Source organism: Pongo abelii, chromosome 13 (assembly GCF_028885655.2).
Source record: "Pongo abelii isolate AG06213 chromosome 13, NHGRI_mPonAbe1-v2.0_pri, whole genome shotgun sequence".
Lineage (NCBI taxonomy): Eukaryota > Metazoa > Chordata > Mammalia > Primates > Hominidae > Pongo > Pongo abelii.
Window position 1 is genome coordinate 76379589 of NC_071998.2, and position 22849 is coordinate 76402437.

Below are 22849 nucleotides of genomic sequence, written 5' to 3' on the forward strand. Positions count from 1 at the left end.
GCTCTTACGAGTTAGAAAAAAACACTCCTCTATTCCCCCAAATTAAGATCACTTTTGCTGGGGCATGAAAGTAGGTATATCTCCAAGGATCTTAGTCTATAGCAATAATATTTGCACAAATGCATGCCCCCACTTAGAAGGGAGGAATAAAAGACCTCAGAAAATGATCATTAAAAAGCTGGAAACTGTTTTTTGAGCATGAAATCCTGCCATCATGACCACGTTCCTTATATAAAGATGAAATATGAATTTAATGACTTAATAGACTCACCAAAGTGAAGAATAAAATTTCATTTTTCCTTCAAGATTTCATACTATCCACCAGCAAGCATCTGAAGTGTTGCTCAGTCTGCAGTCATTACGGAACAAGTACACCTATCAGACCACAGTCAAGAAGCTGGAGAGGACGGATGCTGTAGCTCATGCCTATAATCCCAGCACTTTGAAAGGCTGAGGCGGGTGGATCACCTGAGGTCAGGAGTTCAAGACCAGCCTGACTAACATGGTGAAACCCTGTCTCTACTAAAAATACAAAAATTAGCCAGACGTGGTGGCGTGCACCTGTAATCCCAGCTACTTGGAAGGCTGAAGCAGGAGAATCACTTGAACCTGGGAGGCAGAGGTTGTGGTGAGCTGAGATCATGCTGTTGCATTCCAGCCTGGGTGACAGAGCAAGACTATCTCAAAAAAAAAAAAAAAAAAAAAGCCTGGAGGGGGCTATCCAATTTTGAGCGAATAGCAAAGCCCATTTTAATCTACTTTAAAGTACAAATGAAAGTATTACTGATATAATGTAGTCCAAACAGGTTCTCTATACCTATGAAAACCTGAGACATTTAAAATGAGGAGTGATCATTCTTTGGGTGTCACTATGTTAGGTATAACTTTTTTGTATTACTGTCAGAGTCTTTCTAAAATTTCCCTGACTACATTCAAGGCTGATGAATTTGTCTAATTTTTTTTCCCCATACATCTTAAAACAGCTGCTTATTTCGGTAATACTTGAGGTCTTTGAACACTGAAAACATCTATACATTAATTTTTTTTTTTTTTTGAGACCGAGTGTCACTCTGTTGCCCAGGCTGGAGTGCAGTGGCGCGATCTCTGCTCACTGCAACCTCTGCCTCCTAGGTTCAAGTGATTCTCCTGCCTCAGCCTCCCAAGTAGCTGTGAGTACAGGCGACCGCCCCACCCCTGGCTAATTTTTGTAATTTTAGTAGAGACGGGGTTTCACCATATTGGCCAGGCTGGTCTCGAACTCCTGACCTTGTGATCCCCCTGCGCCAGCCTCCCAAAGTGCTGGGATTACAAGCTTGAGTCACCACGCCCAGCTATACATTAATTTTTAAAATTTATTTCTGTCTTTCCATCCCCACAACTAAAAGTAGAAATTATTCAATCTTTGTTCTGGATTACAAGGTTTATTACAATTAGAACTTTTCCATTTCTGAGACAATTATGAGTCACCCAGAAACATATATTCATATTTGGTATTCAATGTTTTCAAATTGAATAATTTTAAAATCAGTGTTTGGAACCTATCACTAATTATTGTGCCAATGTTATTTATGCATGTATCTTATTTCTTCAGTGTTGGAATATAAGCAAACCCAGAAGTAGGGACCTACACTATGCCTTACAATAAATGAACGAATGTTCTTTTCTTATTAAAAACACACATTCTAGAATATTCTTTGACAATATTTGGAAACCACTTTTATAAAAATTGAGAGCGTCTAAAGTAAAAAGGTAAGTTTTACAATCCTTCTGGAAAAAACTTTGCATTAGATGGAAACTTAAGTATTATTTTATAGGAGAGATTAAGACAATCCAAAAGATGTCCATATTGATCACACTTGTATACACAGAAGAAAATTCAGTAATATCAATTTTAACATTATCTCCAGAGTAGTCATTTATCAAATAAAGTGTTAAGGTGGGCTAAATTGCTATAACAAAGAAATCCCAAGATGTACAATGACTCAATCACAATAGAATGAGACTTCTCACTCATATAACCATCCTGGGCAATGGGATGTGGGTGTTTTTGCTCCAGGAGGTGACTCAGGAACCCAGGTTCTTCCCTCTTGTGGCTCTAGTATAGGATCCCTTGTCTGCAACCAGATGGCAGAAGAGGAAAAGGGGGTGCATGGCATAAACTTATTTCTGTAAAGTCACCTCCACTTGCAAGCCATCAGCTAAATTCAGTCACATAGTCACATCTAACTGTAAGGAAAGCTGGGAAAGGTATTCTAACTGTGCCATTAAGGAGGGGGAAATGCACTAGCTAGTAATTTCTGCCACATCTGGTAAGACAACCACTCATAATTACAGGTACTTGAGATAAAGGTTGTATTCTAGGTTTGAGAGTTGTTTTAGGTGATACGTGCTCTTTATCAGATTTCATTCTGGAAGAGTGAGTTTGCATCCACTGTGGGTGAACTGGGATGTACATCATGAAGAGACACTCAGACACAAAACCAGAGCTGGCAAAATCACTTTTGTTTGGAAACGGGCTTCTGCCATCTGGAGGATAAATGCTGAGTGAAAGACTGGTTCCTGGGAAGCTCAGAACATCTGTGTGAATGCATTCATTCCCTCTCATGTTAAAATTTGAACGCCAGGTAAAATGGCACATAGACACAAAATCTTTTCCTTCTTAAATTCTACTCAAGCAACCTGAAGCTGGTTCAGGATTGATCTGTTTCTTTCCTTCAGAGGAAATAGATAAATCTTAGAAATACAAAAGTGAACCAGTCCAAGCTGTAGGGGGAAACCCTGGAGTGCTGGTAACAGGTTTTTCCATGAGGCTTTGAAACCTTTGCATTAAGAGCTGGCTTTGGCTAGGTGTGGTGACTCATTCCTATAATCCCAGCATTTTGGGAGGGTGAGGTGTGAGGATCACTTGAGGCCAGGAGTTTGAGACCAGCTGAGGCAACATATTGAGACCCATCTCTACAAAAAATTTTAAAAATTAGCCAGGTGTGGTGGTGCACACTTGTAGTCCTTGCTACTTGGAAGGCTGAGGTGGGAGGATCCCTTGAGCCCAGGAGTTCAAGGTTGCAGTGAGCTATGATCATACCACTGCACTTCAGCCTCGGCAACAGAGTGAGACCCTGCTGGCTCTCTGAACATCTAATTGATCAAACTCATCTCTTTTTTAAAGTGCATAATGAAGTAGGGAAAAATAACTTTTATTATAAACTGCTCACTTAAGAATTCTCTAGTCAAAAACCAGTACCTGTTTTGGTTGGGCTCCAGCTCTGATATGCTGCTGGTGTGTGCTGGTTTGGCATCCATCTGGTCATTCTGGCATCTGCTGTATTCATAGTTGAACAACTTTAAAATCACTCTGCTCAGATCCTCACTAAAGTCCCATCTCTCAGACTTAGGAATATGAACTCTTGATCTCCAAGGAGGGCCTCCTTAAAGTCAGATTGTTATAGGTTGTTTCTGCTTTATGAATAAATAATTTCCCCGCCCCCCCCCCCCGATAAGGAATCTGTACCAGGTTAGTATAGATATGCCACTGATGGAAAACAAAGTGCGTTTACCTCAGAAGCTACTTTTAAACAAGACAGGATGGTCATTCCATACACAGTTGGCAAGTAAAGTTATCAAGTCTCAGATTCAATAAGGCTCTTATTTTGATTGCATTCTAGATGGTATTAAGTACTTATACAAATTTAAAATATCAGGTCTCAAAGACTTCCAGAAAGAAAAGAAATGAAAAAAAAAAAAAGCAAAGAAACAAATGAAGTCAAAAATCTTACTGCTTTATATGAGCTCTTTAAGAAAAACTTTTCAGGGTGGTAGAAATAAAATTATGGACTTAATGAAAGAGCCAAGCAGTACATTTTGCTCTATAATTTGCACATATGCTTTAAAATACATTAAAAAGATCAGTCTTTAGAGAACTAAATTTTGCAATGGTTTTTTACTTTGGAAAATATCGTTTTTCTGTTCCAAATGAAAATCAATTACTCAATTGAGTTATGAGACTTTTGCTTAAAGATAAATGCTATTTTTACCAAATAAAAATGTAATTTTGGTTTATTAAGGTATTGCTCAGTATCCCTACTAATCAGTTATAAGATCATGACCAAAGAAATACAAATTAGCATACTTGACACTAGACCAACGATTAGTAGTTGTGAGAAGTCTTCAAGAACTTTTCTTTTTTTTTTTTAAGGTTTATTTCTTACTTTGCTTGTTTTTCTTTCTTTTTTTTTATTATTATTATACTTTAAGTTTTAGGGTACATGTGCACAATGTGCAGGTTAGTTACATATGTATACATGTGCCATGCTGGTGTGCTGCACCCATTAGCTCGTCATTTAGCATTAGGTATATCTCCTAATGCTATCCCTCCCCCCTTCCCCCACCCCACAACAGTCCCCAGAGTGTGATGTTCCCCTTCCTGTGTCCATGTGTTCTCATTGTTCAATTCCCATCTATGAGTGAGAACATGCGGTGTTTGGTTTTTTGTCCTTGCGATAGTTTACTGAGAATGATGATTTCCAATTTCATCCATGTCCCTACAAAGGACATGAACTCATCATTTTTTATGGCTGCATAGTATTCCATGGTGTATATATGCCACATTTTCTTAATCCAGTCTATCATTGTTGGACATTTGGGTTGGTTCCAAGTCTTTGCTATTGTGAATAGTGCCGCAATAAACATATGTGTGCATGTGTCTTTATAGCAGCATGATTTATAATCCTTTGGGTATATACCCAGTAATGGGATGGCTGGGTCAAATGGTATTTCTAGTTCTAGATCCCTGAGGAATCGCCACACTGACTTCCACAATGGTTGAACTAGTTTACAGTCCCACCAACAGTGTAAAAGTGTTCCTATTTCTCCACATCCTCTCCAGCACCTGTTGTTTCCTGACTTTTTAATGATTGCCATTCTAACTGGTGTGAGATGGTATCTCATTGTGGTTTTGATTTGCATTTCTCTGATGGCCAGTGATGATGAGTATTTTTTCATGTGTCTTTTGGCTGCATAAATGTCTTCTTTTGAGAAGTGTCTGTTCATATCCTTTGCCCACTTTTTGATGGGGTTGTTTGTTTTTTTCTTGTAAATTTGTTGGAGTTCATTGTAGCTTCTGGATATTAGCCCTTTGTCAGATGAGTAGGTTGCGAAAATTTTCTCCCATTTTGTAGGTTGCCTGTTCACTCTGATGGTGGTTTCTTTTGCTGTGCAGAAGCTCTTGAGTTTAATTAGATCCCATTTGTCAATTTTGGCTTTTGTTGCCATTGCTTTTGGTGTTTTAGACATGAAGTCCTTGCCCATGCCTATGTCCTGAATGCTAATGCCTAGGTTTTCTTCCACGGTTTTTATGGTTTTAGGTCTAATGTTTAAGTCTTTAATCCATCTTGAATTAATTTTTGTATAAGGTGTAAGGAAGGGATCCAGTTTCAGCTTTCTACATATGGCTAGCCAGTTTTCCCAGCACCATTTATTAAATAGGGAATCCTTTCCCCATTTCTTGTTTTTCTCAGGTTTGTCAAAGATCAGATAGTTGTAGATATGCAGCGTTATTTCTGAGGGCTCTGTTCTGTTCCATTGATCTATATCTCTGTTTTGGTACCAGTACCATGCTGTTTTGGTTACTGTAGCCTTGTAGTATAGTTTGAAGTCAGGTAGTGTGATGCCTCCAGCTTTGTTCTTTTGGCTTAGGATTGACTTGGTGATGCGGGCCCTTTTTTGGTGCCATATGAACTTTAAAGTAGTTTTTTCTAATTCTGTGAAGAAAGTCATTGGTAGGTTGATGGGGATGGCATTGAATCTGTAAATTACCTTGGGCAGTATGGCCATTTTCATGATATTGATTCTTCCTACCCATGAGCATGGAATGTTCTTCCATTTGTTTGTATCCTCTTTTATTTCATTGAGCAGTGGTTTGTAGTTCTCCTTGAAGAGGTCCTTCAAGTCCCTTGTAAGTTGGATTCCTAGGTATTTTATTCTCTTTCAAGCAATTGTGAATGGGAGTTCACTCATGATTTGGCTCTCTGTTTGTCTGTTATTGGTGTATAAGAATGCTTGTGATTTTTGTACATTGATTTTGTATCCTGAGACTTTGCTGAAGTTGCCTACCAGCTTAAGGAGATTTTGGGCTGAGATGATGGGGTTTTCTAGATATACAATCATGTCATCTGCAAACAGGGACAATTTGACTTCCTCTTTTCCTAATTGAATACCCTTTATTTCCTTCTCCTGCCTAATTGCCCTGGACAGAACTTCCAACACTATGTTGAATAGGAGTGGTGAGAGAGGGCATCCCTGTCTTGTGCCAGTTTTCAAAGGGAATGCTTCCAGTTTTTGCCCATTCAGTATGATATTGGCTGTGGGTTTGTCATAGATAGCTCTTATTATTTTGAGATACGTCCCATCAATACCTAATTTATTGAGAGTTTTTAGCATGATGTGTTGTTGAATTTTGTCAAAGGCCTTTTCTGCATCCATTGAGATAATCATGTGGTTTTTGTCCTTGGTTCTGTTTATATGCTGGATTACATTTATTCATTTGCGTATATTGAACCAGCCTTGCCAACAGCGGATCTCTCGGCAGAAACTCTACAAGCCAGAAGAGAGTGGGGGCCAATATTCAACATTCTTAAAGAAAAGAATTTTCAACCCAGAATTACATATCCAGCCAAACTAAGCTTCATAAGTGAAGGAGAAATAAAATACTTACAGACAAGCAAATGCTGGGAGATTTTGTCACCACCAGGCCTGCCCTAAAAGAGCTCCTGAAGGAAGCACTAAACATGGAAAGGCACAACCGGTACCAGACACTGCAAAATCATGCTACAGTGTAAAGACCATCGAGGCTAGGAATAAACTGCATCAACTAATGAGCAAAATAACCAGCTAACATCATAATGACAGGATCAAATTCACACATAACAATATTAACTTTAAATGTAAATGGACTAAATGCTCCAATTAAAAGACACAGACTGGCAAACTGGATAAAGAGTCAAGACCCATCAGTGTGCTGTATTCAGGAAACCCATCTCACATGCAGAGACACACATAGGCTCAAAATAAAAGGATGGAGGAAGATCTACCAAGCAAATGGAAAACAAAAAAAAGCAGGGGTTGCAATCCTAGTCTCTGATAAAACAGACTTTAAACCAACAAAGATCAAAAGAGACAAAGAAGGCCATTACATAATGGTAAAGGGATCAATTCAACAAGAAGAGCTAACTATCCTAAATATATATGCACCCAATACAGGAGCACCCAGATTCATAAAGCAAGTCCTGAGTGACCTACAAAGAGACTTAGACTCCCACACAATAATAATGGGAGACTTTAACACCCCACTGTTAACATTAGACAGATCAATGAGACAGAAAGTTAACAAGGATACCCAGGAATTGAACTCAGCTCTGCACCAAGTGGACCTAATAGACATCTACAGAACTCTCCACCCCAAATCAACACAATATACATTTTTTTCAGCACCACACCACACCTATTCCAAAATTGACCACATAGTTGGAAGTAAAGCTCTCCTCAGCAAATGTAAAAGAACAGAAATTATAACAAACTGTCTCTCAGACCACAGTGCAATCAAACTAGAACTCAGGATTAAACTCACTCAAAACCGCTCAACTACATGGAAACGGAACAACCTGCTCCTGAATGACTACTGGGTACATAACGAAATGAAGGCAGAAATAAAGATGTTCTTTGAAACCAACGAGAACAAAGACACAACATACCAGAATCTCTGGGACACATTCAAAGCAGTGTGTAGAGGGAAATTTATAGCACTAAATGCCCACAAGAGAAAGCAGGAAAGATCCAAAATTGACACCCTAACATCACAATTAAAAGAACTAGAGAAGCAAGAGCAAACACATTCAAAAGCTAGCAGAAGGCAAGAAATAACTAAAATCAGAGTAGAACTGAAGGAAATGGAGACACAAAAAACCCTTCAAAAAATTAATGAATCCAGGAGCTGGTTTTTTGAAAGGATCAACAAAATTGATAGACCACTAGCAAGACTAATAAAGAAAAAAAGAGAGAAGAATCAAATAGACACAATAAAAAATAATAAAGGGGATATCATCACCGATCCCACAGAAATACAAACTACCATCAGAGAATACTACAAACACCTCTACGCAGGTAAACTAGAAAATCTAGAAGAAATGGATAAATTCCTTGACACATACACCCTCCCAAGACTAAACCAGGAAGAAGCTGAATCTCTGAATAGACCAATAACAGGAGCTGAAATTGTGGCAATAATCAATAGCTTACCAACCAAAAAGTGTCCAGGACCAGATGGATTCACAGCCGAATTCTACCAGAGGTACAAGGAGGAACTGGTACCATTCCTTCTGAAACTATTCCAATCAATAGAAAAAGAGGGAATCCTCCCTAACTCATTTTATGAGGCCAGCATCATCCTGATACCAAAGCCAGGCAGAGACACAACCAAAAAAGAGAATTTTAGACCAATATCCTTGATGAACATTGATGCAAAAATCCTCAATAAAATACTGGCAAACCAAATCCAGCAGCACATCAAAAAGCTTATCCACCATGATCAAGTGGGCTTCATCCCTGGGATGCAAGGCTGGTTCAAGAACTTTTCTTTACTAAGACCTTTTGCTAAGATTTACAGAGTTTTAATACTAGACCATAAAATTAATTTGAAGAATTCTATTTTAAGAATTAGTTAAGTTTACTTAAGTTTATTTTATGAACGGGGTTAAAAGATGGCTAAATGTCTTCTCTTGATTTTTACCATAGTGCAAAAATTAAATGCAGACATGACATTGTACTTTAAAGTTTGAATTTGTTTTTTCGCAAGAAGTTCAGTAATTGTAACTGCCGACATTTGTTACATGGTCATGCATCACTTAATGAAGGAGACACTTTCTGAAAAATGCATTGTCAGGCAATTTCATCATAGTGTGTCATTATCATAGAGTGTAATTACACAAACCATGATGGTATAGCCTACTACACAACCAAACTATATGGTGCATTAGTTTGTTCTCACACTGTTAATACAGACATACCAGAGGCTGGGTAATTTATAAAGAAAAAGAGGTTTAACAAACTCACAGTTCCATATGGCTGAAAAGACCTCACAGTTATAGTGGAAGGTGAAAGAGGAGCAAAGGCATGTCTTACATGGCAGCAGGCAAGAGAACATGTGCACAGGAACTACCCTTTATAAAGCTCTCAGATCTCGTGAGACTTATTCACTATTATGAGAACAGCATGGGAAAAACTCACCCCCATGATTCAATTAACCTCCCATTGAGTCCCTCACACAACACATGGGGATTATGGGAGCTACAATTCAAGATGAGATTTGGGTGGGGACACAGCCAAACCATATCCTATGGTATACTCTATTGCTCCTAGGCTACAAATCTGTCAACAGGTTACTGTACTGAATACTGTAGGAGACGCAGTACAGTCATAAGTACTTATGTCTCTAAACATATCTAAATATAGAAAATGAATAGTAAACATGAGTATTATAGTCTTGTGGGACCACAGTTGTACATGCAGTCTGTCATTGACTGAAACATCATTATGTGACTTTTTTTTTTTTTTTTTTGAGATGGAGTCTCGTTCTGTTGCCCAGACTCGAGTGTGGTGGACTGATCTCGGCTCACTGCAAGCTCTGCCTCCCGGGTTCACACCATTCTCCTGCCTCAGCCTCCTGAATACCTGGGACTACAGGCGCATGCCACCACACCCGGCTAATTTTTTGTATTTTTAGTAGAGATGGGGTTTCATCGTGTTAGCCAGGATGGTCTCGATCTGACTTCGTGATCCACCCACCTCGGCCTTACACAATTATTTTAAAGTATGTAAAAGTAAATATGAATTCAGTAAAATGAATTCTTAAACTGTTATTGTTATAAAATTGGCTTTTGCAAATTTCAAGCACTACTGAAGATTATGTGGACCTACAGAGATTCTCCAGGATCAACACCACAATCCTAGTGATGCTTTTGGGTGTTTTATTTTTCTGATAAATTCTTTTACTATTATTTTAAATTGACAGAGTTGTATGTATTTCTAGTATACAATGTGATATTTTGAGATATATGTGCATATTGTAGAATGGCTACATTGAGCTAATTAACATGCATTACCTCACATTTATCATTTTTTTGTGGTGAGAACACTTAAAATCTAACCTCTTAGCAATTTTAAATATACAATACATTGTTATTAACTATTGTCACCACGTTGCAGGATGGATCTCTTGAACATATTCTGCCTGTCTGACTGAAATTTTCTCTTTCGACCAACATCTTTTCTATCCCCTCACCACTACCCGTCCGTTAGTAACCACCATGCTACTCCCTGCTTCCATGAGTTCCTGTTTCTTAGATTCCACATGTAAGTGAGATCATGCAGTATTTGCCTTTCTGTGTGTGGCTTATTTGACTTAGCATGATGATGTCCTCCTGGTTCATCCATGTTTTCTCAAATGACAAGTTTTCCATCTTTTCTTTTTTTTTGAGACAGTCTCACTCTGTTGCCCAGACTGGAGTACAGTGGCGTGATCTCGGTTCACTGCAACCTCCACCTCCCAGCCTCAAGCGATTCTCCTGCCTCAGCCTCCCGAGTAGCTGGGATTACAGGCATGTACCACCATGCTTGGCTAATTTTTGTATTTTTAGTAGAGATGGGGTTTTGCCATGTTGGCCAGGCTAGTCTCAAACTCCTGACCTCAAATGATCCACCCGCCTTGGCCTCCCAAAGTGCTGGGATTACAGGCGTGAGCCACCATACCTGGCCATTTTTCATCTTTTTAAGGGCTGAATAATTTTCCTTTGTGTATATATACTGCATTTTCTTTATCCATTCATCAGGGGATGGACACTTAGGTTGATTCTATATCTTGGCTATTGTGAATAGCACTGCAATGAACACGGGAGTACAAATATCTCTTCAGCATACTGATTTTATTTCCTCTGGACATATATCCAGAAGTGAGATTGCTGGATCATATGATAGTTCTATTTTTAATTTTTTGAGAAAAAAATTAAAAATTTTTTAATTCATAATGTTTTTTCATAATGGATGTACTGATTAATCCTTTCTTTTTTTTGAGATGGAGTCTTGCTCTGTCACTCAGGCTGGATTGCTATGGCACAATCTCGACTCACTGCAACTTTTTCCTCCCAGGCTCAAGCAATCCTCCTACCTCAGCCTTCCAAGCATCTGGTTCTACAGGCATGCACCACCACACTCATCTCATTTTTGTAGAGATGGGATTTCACCACATTGCCTAGGCTGGTCTTGAATTCCTGGGCTCTAGTGATCTGTCCACCTCAGCCTCCCAAAGTGCTGAGATTACAGTCATGAGCCACTGCGCCTAGCCTACTGATGAATTCTTTTTTTTTTTTTTTTTATTGAGACAGAGTCTCGCTCTATCACCCACACTGGAGTGCAGTGGCTTTATCTCAGCTCACTGCAACCTCTGCCTCCCGAGTTCAAGAGATTCTCCCGCCTCAGCCTCCCAGGTAGCTGGGATTACAGGTGCTGCCACCATGCCCAGCTAATTTTTGTACTTTTAGTAGAGACGGGGTTTCGCCATGTTGGCCAGGCTGGTCTTGAACTCCTGACCTCAAGTGATCCGCCCACCTTGGCCTCCCAAAGTGCTGGGATTACAGGTGTGAGTCACCACACTCGGCCGATTTATTGTGTTTTTTAAAAAAAATTCTGCTGGAGCATTTTACCTCTGCTATAGCTGTTATAAAATGCTGTTACTCGTTGTTAATAATCCAGCCATGGTTATGGCTATTTCTTGTTCTTAGACATCTTTGCTATTCTTTGCTGTATCCTCTGGAGCTACCTGGCAATGCCAAGGTGTGCTCCTCACCTTGCTCATGTAACCCAAGGAGCATGCTAGAAATAATCAGATATTACTGGGATGCTTCCATCCCTAGTTCTCTTTCTGGAATTCTCTAGTCTTGTCAAAGCTGCTCTGCTTGTCTGTGAACTGAGACCAGATGCTGGGCAACCTCATGTACTGACAACCTGTTTTTTGCCAGAAACTGATTAAATTTCTGTTTCATCTGGAAATAAGTCCTTTCTTGGGATCTTTTACACAATGCAGAGATTGAGTAAGATTGTTAATTCTCTCTTCTATTAACAAAGAGTAAAACGTGTGTGTCAGCAATCCAGTACCCTGATATTTGCTTGATAGCACAGCATTCTACCTGAATTTAATTCACAATTGTAAGATGATCAAGGTTCTCTGTCAAGGAAAGAGTAAAGTTGACCTTCTCTAAAAGATGAGGCCAGACCAGGTGCGGTGGCTCACGCCTGTAATCCCAACACTTTGGGAGGCCAAGGCAGGTGGATCACCTGAGGTCAGGAGTTTGAGACCAGCCTGACCCACATGGAGAAACCCTGTCTCTACTAAAAATACAAAATTCGTCAGGCATGGTGGCACATGCCTGTAATCCCAGCTACTCAGGAGGCTGAGGCAGGAGAATCGCTTGAACCCAGGAGGTGGAGGTTGCGGTGAGCTGAGCTTCCACCATTGCACTCCAGCCTGGGCAAGAAGAGTGAAACTCCGTCTCAAAAAAAAAAAAACAAAAAGCATGGGGCCAGAACTGGTAACCATGACTATTTACATGAGTTGGTAGACTGTGAATACAATAACAATGCAGTTTTTATTGTTATATCAATGAGCAAATGTTATAAACATCTCTCATTTCTATATCTGCTTTTATACTCCATTCATCACTGTGTGAGGAATGTCTCTGATGCCTTGTCTTGCATCTGGGATGACAGGTGTCATAGCTGGGCAAAAGAAGGCAAACATCTAGCTAAATATTGATTTGGGTACAGCAGAGTTCTAATTTTGCATAATTGATACTTGTCTGCTTCATCCTGTTGAGAAAAAACGGTGTTCCTGGATTGTTGTGATATATCAATGGTGGTACCCGGCCTAGGCTGTGCTGAAAATATAACCCTTGCAAAATAGATTTATCTTTTGTTCTTGGGATGAAACTTGCAGCTTTATTACAACTCTTAAGAGCACCTGTTCTACTTGTGGAAACTATGCTTGCCCATGTTTACCATGCGTTTGGTCCATTTCTTGCATTATGGGTAGGGTGAGTCTAGTTTGCACAGTACTATTTGCTCTTGTGAAATTTCAGTTTGTACCTTATATCTCAGTATAGTATAAATATTAATGGTACCTTATGCTTTCAGAAGTATCCCAGTTTGGATGAGAAATTATATGTTCATCTTATACATGTATGTTATAGTACCTCCAACACAAGTCATCTCCCAACTCTCCATATTGAAAAGGTTCACAGCTTCCATGACATAAATGAAACACTACAGTTTGGAAGAATAGAATAGTAAGTTTTCATCAAATGGAGTTTTACATTCTATTCAAGGATTGAGGACCGTGCTGGCCTTTTTGGAACAATCTGGCAATGCCTCAGCTACATCTCTAAAATCTGCTCAGTACTGACACAGTGGCCACTAGGGCCATGGTCCTTTGGAACTTCTTGACTCTAGATTTCACCTTAATCAATAGAAGAGTAGTGTGTGCTCTTACTGGCAATGAATATGCTATTGATATTCTTGTCAATTAGAACTTGTCTAGGATTTTCATATTCCCATTCAAATAGAAACTACCACATTTCAGCAGTTGTAGAGAAGGAACTGAGTTGCATGGGCTGGTAGCCTTTCAGAAAACTGTGTAAGGCATATTAGCAATATTGTGGGCTATGATAAGCCTGTATATAGTGGTAATACTGATAAAATGTTGTATATATTGTCTTAAAGGAATGCATCAAACATTTTCTTGTGTAAGTGTTGAAACTGTACATTATGTATTTAAGAGAAAGCAAATTTGAGGCTCAAGTAATAAGAGATCATATGCAGATTTAGGTCTTATAACAACAAAGATGGAAGACTAGAGAAAAAAAAATGCTGTAACTTCTTGATTTCACTGTTAGTAGGTAATATCCTTAAGTGTTTTCTCCATAACTGCAAGTAAATTCGATCTCCACAGGCTTCTTTTTATAAAAAATGCTAATTAATTTGTGTCCTTGTAATTAACTAAGGATCTATCTAAAAACAAATAAAGGTGATGTACCATCTCCCCCACAGCAACAGAAGGATTTTGCTTTGTATCATAAATCAAGTTCAAAGAATATTCTTTGGTAACATGTTAAATTGCAAACTTTTTTTTGTTTTGTTTTGTTTGAGACATAGTCTCACTCTGTCACCCAGGCTGGAGTACAGTGGCACGATCTCGGCTCACTGCAACCTCCACCTTCTGGATTCAAGCAATTCTTTTGCCTCAGCCTCCCAAGTATCTGGGATTACAGACGTGCACCACCATGCCCGACGAATTTTTGCATTTTTAGTAGAGACAGGGTTTCACCACGTTGGCCAGGCTGGTCTCAATCTCCTGACCTCAGGTGATCCACCTGCCTCAGCCTCCCAAAGTGCTGGGATTACAGGTGTGAGCCACTGTGCCCGGCCATTAAATTGCAAACTTTCACAAGAGTTACCCATCTTGTTCTCTTTGTGAGACAGAGATTCATGTGAATTTGAGTTAATGTTATCTATGCTTTGTCGTCTATTAATGTAAAGTTTTCCAGGAAGTATTACTTGACCAGAGTCATTGTGAAACACACACTAGATATTATTATTATGTCCTTTGAAAATAACCTCCACCGTAATCTGCACTTTTGATTACTTTTCTTACTGGATACATTTTCTTATTTGATAAATTGTACTTCTGGGCATAATGTTGAGTTGAAGCTGCAATGTGGTAGCTTCTGTCAGGATCATCTCTATATTTCTAAAGTATAAAAATATTTATCATATTTCTTTATCAGTACAGAAAAGAATTATTGCCAGCTTGACTCTGCTGGCACATAATTTGACAACGTGTTCTTCATTTAATTTAGATTTTAGCAAAATCTAGAAGACAGGAATCCTGGCAAGTGGGATTATTTACCTTTAGGACATTTTCCAGCTAAAAGGAAGAGTGGTTCTTTTGACAGCTGTAATGTAAAAGGGGTACAAAAGTTGGAGTCCAGGTCCCACTAAGGGAAATGTCCTATTAGCACAACCCCCCACACCCGATACACACTTTTATCTAAATGATAGTACCCCAACTGTAGGGAGAACTAAAAGAAAAGCAGCCCCTCCTCAGACTGCAGCCCAGCTTCCAGTGATCTCGAAGTCTAGTCTCTGAAATCAGACTGAGGTCGCTCAAGACGACAGTGCTCATGGGGACCTGATCAAAACACAGGAAAATATTTTCTGGGGAGAGGTATCTCCTAGGGCTCAAATTATGTGAACAATCTTTCAAATAAAATGTCCAACACACAGTCCTATGTACCCAGGCACATGAGGTGACAAGACAACATGAAGACTGAAAGAAACCATAAGCAATAGACCTAGATCTGTAGGGGTTCTGGATATTGAAACTAACAGATCTAGATATTAAAACAACTATGCTTACTATAGCCAAGTAAGCAAACCTAAGATAGAAAACACAGTTGAAAACTGTACAGAAATAACATGGACAATTTAAAAAAAGAAGTACTCAGAAATATTCGAACTTTAAAAAGTATAACTGAAACCAAGAATTTAGTGGGTAGGTTTGACATCAGATTTAAAGGAGAATTACTATAAGAGCAGACAGAAAAAAATCCCAGAATGAAGCGTGGAGAGACAAACAGATAAAAATTACATAAGAGAGAATAATAAACCCAGAGGATGTAGTGAAGGAAAACAACTAACATGCATTTCACGGGAGTTCCAGAAAAAAAAAGGAGAGAGGAAGTGGGTCAGAATAAGTATTTGAGGAGCTCATAGCCCAGATCCTCTAAAAAGCAGAGCTTGAGGCAAAAGCTTACATGTATACTTTACTGGTAAGTGTATTCCCACAAGCGCAAGAGTGGGGCAAAATCGATGTAAGATAGAGAAGGATGTAGTACAGATGTAGCGTGTGTTATAGTAACGTGGGCATACACCCATTGCAAAGTCTATTACCTCGTCTCGCAACCCAGCATCAGAAAAGGTATGTGAGCAACTGTTACTTCAACAGTCTGGTTCTGAGGAGGAAAGGAGAGAAAACTGTCCAGGAGTTTTCCTCTCCCATTGGGTAGAACCTACTACATGGCGTGATACCTCCCACACTTCAAGATTGTGTACACGTGAGCACGGAGTGGGTACCATGGTATGTATCTCATGCCTCAGCCCACCGGGAAAGCACCCGGGCAGGACATGAAAGCACATAGCAAGTGTGTGAGATAAGCCGCTGGCAGGTTGTGCTCAAGTGTGACAAGGATCAGGGAACAGCTACCACAGAAGGCAGATATGAATTTGTGTCAATAAGGTTAGCGCATGGATCTGGGGTAACACAGAAGTAAATCTTGTACAGACATCAGTCCAACCAATTCCAGAAGCCCTACAAGCCCAAAGCAGGACAGGAAAAGGTTTTCACCTAGGCACATTGGAGTAAAAAGGCTGAAAATCCAAAGAAGACAGAAACTCTTAAAAAGCAGCCAGGGAAGGAGAGCGGGCCGAGGAGAAGCAGTGCGGCGCACGCGCAGTATATGTGGCTAGGGAATTCGTGTGGACGTCAGGGTGGAAGCAGGTGTGAGAGGGTCCAGCAGAAGAAAGCATGGCTGCCAAAATGTTTGAGTTCATCGGCAAGTTTGGCCTGGCCTTAGCTGTTGCAGGAGGCGTGGTGAACTCTGCCTATTGTCGTGTGGACGCTGGGCACAGAGCTGTCGTCTTTGAACGATTCCATGGAGTGCGGGACATTGTGGTAGGGAAAGGGACTCACTTTCTCATCCCATGGTTACAGAAATCAATGATCTTTGACTGCCGTTCTCAACCACGTAATGTGCCAGTCATCACCGGTAGCAAAGATTTACAGAATGTCAACATCACACTGCGCATCATCTTCCGGCCCGTCGCTAGCCAGCTTCCTCACATCTTCACCAGCATCGGAGAGGACCATGATGAGCGTGTGCCGCCGTCCATGACGAACAAGATCCTCAAGTCAGTGGTGGCTCGCTTTGAAGCTGGAGATCTAATCACCCAGAGAGAGCAGATCTCCAGGCAGGTGAGCGATGACCTTACGGAGCGAGCAGACACCTTTGGGCTCATCCTGGACGACGTGTCCTTGACATATCTGACCCTCGGGAAGGAGTTCATAGAAGCGGTGGAAGCCAAACAGATAGCTCAGCAGGAAGCAGAGAGGGCCAGATTTGTGGTGGAAAAGGCTGAGCAGCAGAAAAAGGCGGCCATCATCTCTGCTGAGGGCGACTCCAAGGTCGCCGAGCTGATCACCAACTCACTGGCCACAGCAGGGGATGCCCTGATCGAGCTGGGCAAGCTGGAAGCTGTGGAGGACATCACCTACCAGCTTTTACGCTCTCGGAACATCACCTATCTGCGGGCGGGGCAGTCCATGCCCCTGCAGCTGCCCCGGTGAGGGCCCACCCTGCCTGCACCTCTGAGGGCCAACTGGGCCACAGCCCCGATTATTCTTGTTTTTCTTTTGAGACGGAGTCTCGCTCTGTTGCTCGGGCTAGAGTGCAGTGGCGCAATCTCGGCTCACTGCAAACTCTGCCTCCCGGATTCAAGAGATTCTCCTGCCTCGGCCTCCTGAGTAGCTGGGACTACAGGCCCACGCCACCACGCCCAGCTAATTTTTTTGTATTTTTAGTAGAGACGGGGTTTCACCATCTTGGCCAGGCTGGTCTTGAACTGCTGACCTCATGATCCACCCGCCTCAGCCTCCGAAAGTGCTGGGATTACAGGCGTGAGCCACCACACCCGGCCGTCCCGATGACTCCTAACACCACCTTCCTTCTGCCCCTACTTCAGAAATCACTGTGAAATTTCACAATTGGCTTATACTGAAGGAAATAAAGGTAAAATCACTTCAGATCTCTAATTAGTCTAAAACAAAAAAGTCAGCCAGAGGAAAAAAAGACAGATCATCTTAAAAGAAACAACAACTGAAATGATAGCTTACTTCTCAGTGGAAGCAATGGAAGCCAGAAGACAATAACATGGCATTTTCAATGTGCTGAAGGAAAATAACTGCCATAGTGACTTAGCAAGCATCTATAAATAGTGAAAATACTCTTTAGAAATGACGTAGAAAAAAGGATTTTTTTCAAGAAAAAAATGGAGTGAGAATTCATCCCCAGCAAGCCCATACTACAAGTATTAAAAGGTGTTCAGCTAAAAGGAAAATGAACCCACACAGAAGGTCAGAAATAGAGGAAGAAACATGAAGCAATAAAATAATAATTATGCTAGGGTCTTCGTTCATTTGTGCTGGTATAACAGAATATCTCAGACTGGATAATTTATAAAGAACAGAAATTTATTTCCTCATACTTGTGGAGGCTGAGAAGTTCAAGATCAAGGGGCTGAGAGCCTTCTTGCTGCGCCTTCACATGGCAGAAGACGGAAGGGCAAGAGAGAGTGAACCTACTCCCACAAACCCATTAATCCTTTCACCTAGCTCTTCCCCAAAAGCCCCACCTCCCAAGACTGTTGAATTGATAATTGAGTTTTCAACATAAATTATCAGGGACACCTTAGAGTACAGCAACTAGTAACTCTAAATAAATAGTTAACTATATAAAACAAAAATAATGTATTGTGCAGTTTAAAATATTTATAGATACAAGACCACAACAGTATATAATTTGGGAGGGAGGTATATGGAGTTACAGGGCTTAAAAGCCTCCTACTGGAAAAGGGTAAAAATACCAGTTGACATTAGACTTTGTCAAGTCTAATGCTTGCTAAAAATCTGCATGCTATAGTCTCTAAGGCAACCACCAAAGGAAGAGTAAAAGCTGTATAATATCCTAGCAAATAGAGATTAAAAGTAGAATTGTTAAAAATATCAATTATCGGCTGGGCATAGTGGTTCACACCTGTAATCCCAGCACTTTAGGAGGCCGAGACAGGCGGATCACTTGAGGCCAGGAGTTCGAGACCAGCCTGGCCAACATGGTGAAATCCTGTCTCTACTAAAAATACAAAAATTAGCCTGGTATGATGGCAGGTGCCTGTAGTCCCAGCTACTTCAGAGACTAAGGCAGGAATCACTTGATCGCACCACCACACTCTAGCCTGGCCAGCAAAGCGAGACTCTGCCAAAAAATAAAAAATAAAGGAAAGAAAAGAGAAAAGATCAATATAAAAGAGACAAGAATGGAGAGAAAAAGGAGCATAGAACAGGCAGAACAAGTATACATCACATAATAATTTGGTAGATTTAAAACCAAATATATCAATAATTATAGCAAATGTAAAGCAACTAAATGCTACAATTAAAACACGAAGAATGAGAGGCTAGTTTAAAAAAATAAACCCCATGGAAAGAAAGTTTAGATTTCATCTCCTCCAAGTTATCTATAAAACAAAACTATAGCCCCTCAGATTTGGTTTGAATTTATAAACCATAGCAATCTCACTTATCACTAGATCCTAATTCAGATAATTTTGTTTAGATGGGGTCTCACTATGTTGCCCAGGCTAGACTCAAATTCCTGGGCTCAATCAATCCTCTCACCTCAGCCTCCCAAGAAGCTGACTACAGGCATATGCCACTGCTCCTGGCTTCAGGTAATTCTTTTCTTTTCTTTTTTTTTCAGGTAATTCTTTTCTTTTCCTTTGTCTTCAAATGTTAAAGAATCCCTTCATTATTGAGCCAAAAAAATTATCTTAGACCTACTTTATTGAGACAGAGACAATATCTCTCTCTCATTTCATATGACAGTCCATCAGATATAGGAATATGGATACCAATTTTTCTATTTATGTATCCCTAGTTTAAAAAATAATTTTTGCATAATCTTCACCATATTTTTATATCATTCATGAAAACAGCTCCTTGTACAGTTGGCTCATTGATCCAGCTTGTTAAATTATTTTCAGACTTTGCTTCAGTGAGCCATCATATTGTCATTTTCTTCCATTTCGTATCATAGGGAAATGATACAAAAAACATGCTTTCTATATTTTCATCTTATTCATTGATAAAAACGTTGAATAGAACATATCTGATGACTGTGCTTCAGAGCAGGCTTTGGAGAACTTTTTCTAAATTGACCTTGATCCATGAATCAACATTCTGCAGGTATGCAGTTTTAAACATTAATAAATTTGCCTGTGTAGCCAGTTCACATTTCTCCAACTTGTCCATGAAAGGCCTTGAGATGTCTTAAGTTGACATAAGAGTTCTTGTTAGATGCCTTGCTTAAATTCAAATACCTGGCTGGGCACAGTGGCTCATGCCTGTAATCCCTGCACTTTGGGAGGCCAAGGTGGGCGGATCACCTGAGGTGGGAAGTTTGAGACCAGCCTGGCCAACAAGGGGAAACACCGTCCCTACAAAAAAATATTAAAAATTAGCCAAATGTGGTGGCATGTCCTGTAATCCCAGCTACTCAGGAGGCTGAGGCAGGAGAACTGTTTGAACCTGGGAGGCGGAGGTTGCAGGGAGGCGGAGGTTGCAGTGAGCCGAGATCGTGCCACTGCACTCCAGCCTGGGCGACAGAGTGAGACTCCATCTCAAAAATAAATAAATAAATTCAAATACCTTAGGTCTGCTTATCAAACTAGATGTGACAATCTCAGAAGTGAGTGCACATCTCATTTCCATTTGTTTATGGGGACAGAGAGTCAACTATAAATAATATGCAAGTCTGCAGACTTAGGTTAGAAAAAGTATGATAATCCAGCGCCTCATGCATCTACGGTCACTGAAGCTGCTAAACATCACTTTTTTTTTTTTTTTTTAAGACAGAGTCTAGCTCTGTCACCCAGGCTGGAGTGCAATGGTGCAGTCTCGGCTCACTACAACCTCTGCCTCCCAGGTTCAAGCGATTCTCCTGTCTCAGCCTCCCAAAGTAGCTGGGACTACAGGCACATGCCACCACACCTGGCTAATTTTTGTATTTTTAGTAGAGAAGGGGTTTCACTATGTTGGCCAGGCTGGTCTCGAACTCCTGACCTCGTAATCCTCCCACCTTGGCCTCCCAAAGTGCTAGGATTATAGGCATGAGCCACTGCGCCTGGCCTAGACATGAATTTTTAAAGAAAATGCCACAGTGGAACACACTGGATCTTCGAACCCCTGGAGAAACTCAATGGGTTCCAAAGCATGAATAAGTAAAACTGGTAATAGCCTTTAGAAACTCCAGGGGCCATAGTCAAGGCAGACTGTATTCAAAAAGTTACAAACTGGTTCATCTGAGGCTCAGAAGGCACTGGTCTCAGAGAATTTAGATGAAGATGCTCCCTGAACCAGAACTCTGATGTCCTTAGTGAATCGGAATCATGACAGTGGACTTCTTTCCTAGAGGAGCTGCATGAGTTAGGATACTTTCCGCTGTATGTGACAAAAACTGATTCAAACTGGCTTAGACAATAAAGAAGTTCATTATTTCAATAAATCAAACTCCAAGAGGCAGAGCAGGCTTCAGGCTTGGTGGATTCAGTAGCACAATTCTGCCATTGGCAACCCAGGAATATTTTTCATCATTCCAATTTGGGAGATAAATAGAATTACTAAAATTGATTTAGACTGTTTTTTGGGGCTAAATGGATGTTGGTGAGTCAACCACCAACAGAAGAGTTTTTGAACGTTGAATGTAGAATAGCACTCCTAGTTCTAAGCCAGGTTTTCTTTCCTGACTTTTAGGGTAGTATCAACCCTAAGGGCAATAAGATTAAAGGCAAGGATATAAATTGGTTGACCTAAGAATACATCCAAAGGGATGTAGCTTTACCCCTAGGAACATACCTCTATACAGTCCTATGATCTTATCCAACACAGTAGTAACACAATTCTTGAATTCTAAACAGAGGCCTGGGATGCAGGTGGGGAAACCTTTGTTCCACAGATACAATGTGTATAGAAACCTTTCTTTTCTTCTGGAAGTTTGAGGCAGAAAATCAAGATGGGAAAGACACCCAGGTACCTTTCCAGTTGGAAATCAACCTAGACTAATTTTAACAAATGGTAAAACATAAACTGAATGATTTTATTGGCTGTTCAATAACGGATTTAGTGAAGAGAAGCTGGAGCTAATGAATAAACTAAGGAATGGGATATTGTTTTCATTAACTTATGCTACCTCTACCTTTGATCAGGAAGGTATAAGAGCTAGCTATGTACTATAAGCAATAATATTTTTCTTTATTCCTTAATGATTGAAGTGTTTTTAAAAAGAGGAATTTTTTTTTTTTTTTTTGAGACAGGTTCTCACTCTGTCACCACCAACTGGAGTGCAGTGGTGCTATCTTGGCTCACCGCAACTTCCGCCTCCCAGGCTCAAGAGATTCTTCTGCCTCAGCTACCTGAGTAGCTGGGATTACAGGCACATGCCACTACTGCCCAGCTAATTTTTGTATTTTTAGTAGAGATGGGGTTTCACCATGTTGGCCAGGCTGGTCTCGAACTCCTGACCTCAAGTGATCCACCCGCCTCAGCCTCCCAAAGTGCTGGGATTACAGGCATGAGCCACCGTGCCTGGCCAGGGGAATATTTTTGACAGCTCAATTTATCATATATACTAAATTTACAATGCATGCTAAAAAGAGAAACTATTAACTACCAAAAATGAAACTGATTTTTCCCATAGAATGATTTCAATGTTCTTAGATATGTTCGTTTGTCTTAGTCATATGGGTTGCTCTTTCAAAGATGAGCATTGAAAAGAGAATTCCATTTCTGGAGTAAGATGAATGTGTAACTTCTATTGACTTCAAGGATTACAATTGCCTCCAGTTGAAGCAATTCTCATTCAAG

General features: G+C 40.3%; 1 protein-coding gene across 2 annotated transcripts; it reads left to right on the plus strand.

Moving 5' to 3' along the window:
* Nucleotides 1-12526: 12526 nt before the first annotated feature.
* LOC100444023 (prohibitin 1-like) lies at nt 12527-19257 on the plus strand. 2 transcript variants are annotated; one of them, XM_054520132.2, is made up of 2 exons: nt 12527-17219; nt 17849-19257. In XM_054520132.2, exons 1-2 carry the CDS (start codon nt 16682-16684, stop codon nt 17905-17907), a joined length of 597 nt encoding a protein of 198 aa, XP_054376107.2. In that variant the 5' UTR covers nt 12527-16681; the 3' UTR covers nt 17908-19257. The 2 variants fall into 2 exon arrangements, with proteins under 2 accessions (XP_054376107.2, XP_054376106.2); XM_054520131.2 differs by having other exon boundaries at nt 12527-19257.
* The last annotated feature ends 3592 nt before the right edge of the window (nt 19258-22849 follow it).

Bases quoted from the DNA above. Each gene is read 5' to 3' on its own strand.
- LOC100444023 (XM_054520131.2), top strand. From the start codon at position 16,682: ATGGCTGCCAAAATGTTTGAGTTCATCGGCAAGTTTGGCCTGGCCTTA.